Here is a 3,759-nt window from a genome sequence, read left to right as displayed (position 1 = left end):
TACAGTGAGATTCATATCTAGATGATTTAAACCAAAAATTTGAGACATTAAATGTGAGAACACACACAAATATGTATGGACATCAGTGGGTGTACCACCTTTTGTTTTCTCCTATACTGCCCTCTACTGTGGAAGATGTGAATTTGGTTGATTTTGCCATTTCTGATCACAAGGCAGTACCTTTCCAGCTACTTTTCCTCTTTCCTGACTGCTGAGCCCACTCACTGATTTGCTTCTATGCCTTAAATTCCCTGCTTGCTCCTCATTTATGCCAATCTTTTAATGCCTTCAACACATTTTAGTACCCATGAATACCCTGCACAAGTATTTTAGATTCTACAGCTCCTGTTAGATACTAAATCTTCTTCTCAACCATGGTTAAATGAAGAAATTGAGAATTATTAAATTTAAATTTAAAAGACAATCCAGGAAGGCATAGCAGAGAGGGAAGGATGGATGTTGTGGTTCCCCTGTTTCCCATCTGCTATCCACTTATCAATGAGCAGTTAAAGAAGCAAGGGACTCTTGTTTCCACGACGCTAAACAGGGTCAGGGTCAAAGAGGCCCTCTCTTTATCTCTCTGTTTTGAGCAGTTTTAGACCAACCTCTAAGCTGCCATTTTTATCTAAGATAAAAAAAAATCAATCTTATTTTCACTCACTGCACAGCCCTGAGACTGCTCTGGTCAAGGTCACTATTGACCTGTTGCTCGCTGCTGATGCAGGCTTGCACTCTTTTTAGTGCAGTTTTTGATTTTAGCTCTCCTTGCCCTTAGCTCAGCCTTTGACTCAGAGGACCACAAAGTCTTAATCATCATTCTGAAAAACTATGTTGGCATCGTTGATGTGGTTCTGTGTTGGTTCTTCGCATAGCTGTCTCACAGGTCCTTCTCTGTTATGCTTGGAGATGCCTCCTCCTCTCATTCAATGCGCCACTCTTTTGAGGTGCCCCCCAGGGCTATTCTGAGTCCCATTTTATTTACTACAATCTACTTGTTTTCATTAACTACTCACAGGATAGTGCAATGGTGTCCTTACCGATTGGAATCTCATAACAAATGATTTTTTCCCCTAAAATATGGCTTGTTTAAACAATCTATGGTTACAGTATTCCAGTATACATTATTGTTTTGCTTTGTTGGTGGCTTTTGTTGGATTTTAGAAGAAAGAAAGAAATTATTTATTTTGTAAAGCCAGTTTATATTTGGCATATGATATATGTATACATATACAGTACATACAAATATTTTAAAATATACAGTAGCTATTAAATGTGTGGGTGAATAAAAAATGGGAGGAAGATACTATACAGGTAACCATCAGAATAATCACAAATATACAGTGCAATAAGTCTTCTGAGTAGTCTACCAAGATTTTAGATTTCAAAGGCATCCAAGAGGGACTCCAAATTTATCTCAAAGATCACCGCTGCCTCCAAAGTTGTCAGATTACCAGTATAGATTTTCCACTTTTTTCCAGCTGATCTTCCCCTGAGTTTTACAGTATGAAAGTGTAAAAATGAAGACTTTAAGCTTCAAATGAAGAGTGTAATAATGGCTAAGGGTGCTAGAAGGAGAGGGACAAAGATTCCAGCGTGCTCTGCACCATTACACAGGTCTTCAGCACAGCATCTGACACCCACGGAATAAACATTATCACACATATCACTCCTCATACAGTGTTTGCTGATCAGATTTTGAGCAACTGCAATAGAGAAAGACAGGAAAATTTACTTTAAATAAGTTACATTTTTTGATAAGCATGACAATTAATAATTTAATAATTTAATAATTTAGACCATGCTGTTCATATGGCATGCTATGGCTGAACAATATTTTACTGATGCAAAAGCAAAGATCCTGGCAGGAAAAATGACAATCCATAAAGAATACATAATATTTAATTAAATATTAAAATCTGGTGGTGAATTAAACTTACCTATTGTGGTGGCACAGCGATCATAATGTTCAGGACACAGCCATACATTATGACAGGTGCCGGGGTTATCACCCCAGCAGGTGTAACACTTTAACCCATATACTGCAGGCAAAGGAGAATGCAAAATGTTCTCTAAAGCAGACAAAGAAAAGCTCAAATTTGATATTAATTTCTGTGCTAACTGCTCATCTTTACTGTCTTACCTGCGGACAGCATCGTACAGATGAAAACCAAAGATACGCACAGCCTCATTTTGAGCCTTTGATCAAATTAGAAAGTGCAGAGAACTGAAAACTTGTCAGACCTGTGATTTTAAATGAACATTTCCCACTTCCTTTTGTGTTTTATAGCCTCAAAAAAAAAAAAAAAGTTCATTGGCTGAGTACCAACAGCTATTTAGCTATTTATGTTTGGGCAGTTCACATTAGGGGAGTGTCCACCAGCACTATTCATGCTTTAAAGAGAATACTTTAGTTTGTGTTGACATGTGGCTCAATACAGTTCTACAAATCCATCATCAGCCCATTTTGCAAAAGAATTCCAGTGTCAATAAGACATTGCTTAACTCGAGAACTTGCACTGAAACATTTGTCATTTGTCCTGTATTTATTCACACCAAACACTACATCTATCTGTGGTGAAGCTGAGACTGAAGCTGCCACACCTGGAGATGTCAGTGTGTAACTAATCAGTGTTTACACAGATAAATTGATCTACAGTGACTGGCAGAATATTTCTATCATGGCTGTAAAAGTCTCCTCTTGTAGGCTTCCTAGAAGTACTGCACATTTGCAGATGGTACACTTTAAGTGGTTTTAAAAAAGTTAAACACTACCATTGGTTCAGTGTGCAGTATGATCTGGCTATTCACTGTCCTTGCCCAGAAAATCCAATTTTAATGTCCAACTAATAAATCCTAGTCTCTTTCAATTGCAGCATTAATTCTTTACAAACACACACTCATACACAGTTTCTGAGCTCTTTAGTTTGGATCTCTAATAGCATTAATAGCTCTACGTCATTAATCTGCTGCCAGAAAAGGAAGAGCGACTCTCTGAGTAGCGGGATTTGAAGGGACCATTAACCCAAATAATTAAAACGATCATTTCTTGTGGCAGGGTGCCTTTATTTATAAAGTATAATCCACACTTCTTCTCTTATGAGCATGTAGTGTAAACAAGATGAAACTAGCTATGTTATGGTGTAAACCAGACACCTCTGTTTGGCCTGTCTGGTGTCTATCAGTAATGAGCTTGGCCTTTTACCCCTGGATTAAATGCCTTGTACAGGAGGCAGGTGAGGTCTGAATGCCAGGTTAACCAGCAGCTGCTGCTGAGAAGTAATTCATCCCTTGGGCACTTTTTACTCAGTTTTTATCCATGATGTGTTTTTTTTTTTTTTTCATAGTGAATAGACAGTTTAAAAAATCTAATTATCAAAAGAATATGAACCCTCTTGCCGCAGTAACAGTGGTCATGGTCTTCTTTGTGAGTCATAGTACAAGACACATGGGGGTTCAGCACTTAATTATAGAGTTTCAAAGGTCGTGACATTATTGTCCAACATAGCTCCATCTTATTAGGTCTGGCAGTCGGCCATGGCCTGATAACAATATCTCTGTCCTAGGAAGGGAAGGAACTTGCAGAGAAGTGGAAGGTCAAGTGTGTGTGTATGTGTGTCTGTTTTGTGTGCATGTGAATTAGGCTTTCTTTTCTTTTTGACCTAGATGTTGCTCTGTTTTTATAATCTTGCTTTGCACTTGTTTACTGGTTTTATTGTTCTAAGATGGCGAAAACTCTTATCTAGTCTGCTTTGTTTGTCA

The 3,759-nt window shown here is 38.0% G+C and overlaps 1 protein-coding gene across 1 annotated transcript; it reads right to left on the bottom strand.

Annotated features, from left to right (window-relative positions):
* Positions 1-1,533: 1,533 nt before the first annotated feature.
* On the bottom strand, positions 1,534-2,189 carry LOC121185206 (three-finger toxin MALT0070C-like). Its single transcript, XM_041043253.1, has 3 exons — positions 2,141-2,189; positions 1,938-2,039; positions 1,534-1,703 (listed from the first exon to the last, which is right to left on the bottom strand). The coding sequence occupies exons 1-3, from the start codon at positions 2,187-2,189 to the stop codon at positions 1,534-1,536; spliced, it is 321 nt and encodes a 106-aa protein (XP_040899187.1).
* Between the last annotated feature and the right edge of the window lie 1,570 nt (positions 2,190-3,759).

Source organism: Toxotes jaculatrix, chromosome 7 (genome assembly GCF_017976425.1).
Source record: "Toxotes jaculatrix isolate fToxJac2 chromosome 7, fToxJac2.pri, whole genome shotgun sequence".
In the NCBI taxonomy this organism is placed as follows: Eukaryota; Metazoa; Chordata; class Actinopteri; family Toxotidae; genus Toxotes; species Toxotes jaculatrix.
Note: the sequence above shows the minus strand (reverse complement) of the source record. Positions and strands in the feature narration are given on the sequence as shown.

What these genes read in the sequence shown, in the direction of transcription:
- LOC121185206 (XM_041043253.1), bottom strand. Translation starts at nt 2,189, where the DNA reads ATGAGGCTGTGCGTATCTTTGGTTTTCATCTGTACGATGCTGTCCGCA. An exon ending in CTGTACGATGCTGTCCGCAG is followed by an intron (nt 2,040 to 2,140) that starts GTAAGACAGTAA and finishes CTTTGCCTGCAG; the next exon opens with TATATGGGTTAAAGTGTTAC. An exon ending in TCGCTGTGCCACCACAATAG is followed by an intron (nt 1,704 to 1,937) that starts GTAAGTTTAATT and finishes TCTCTATTGCAG; the next exon opens with TTGCTCAAAATCTGATCAGC.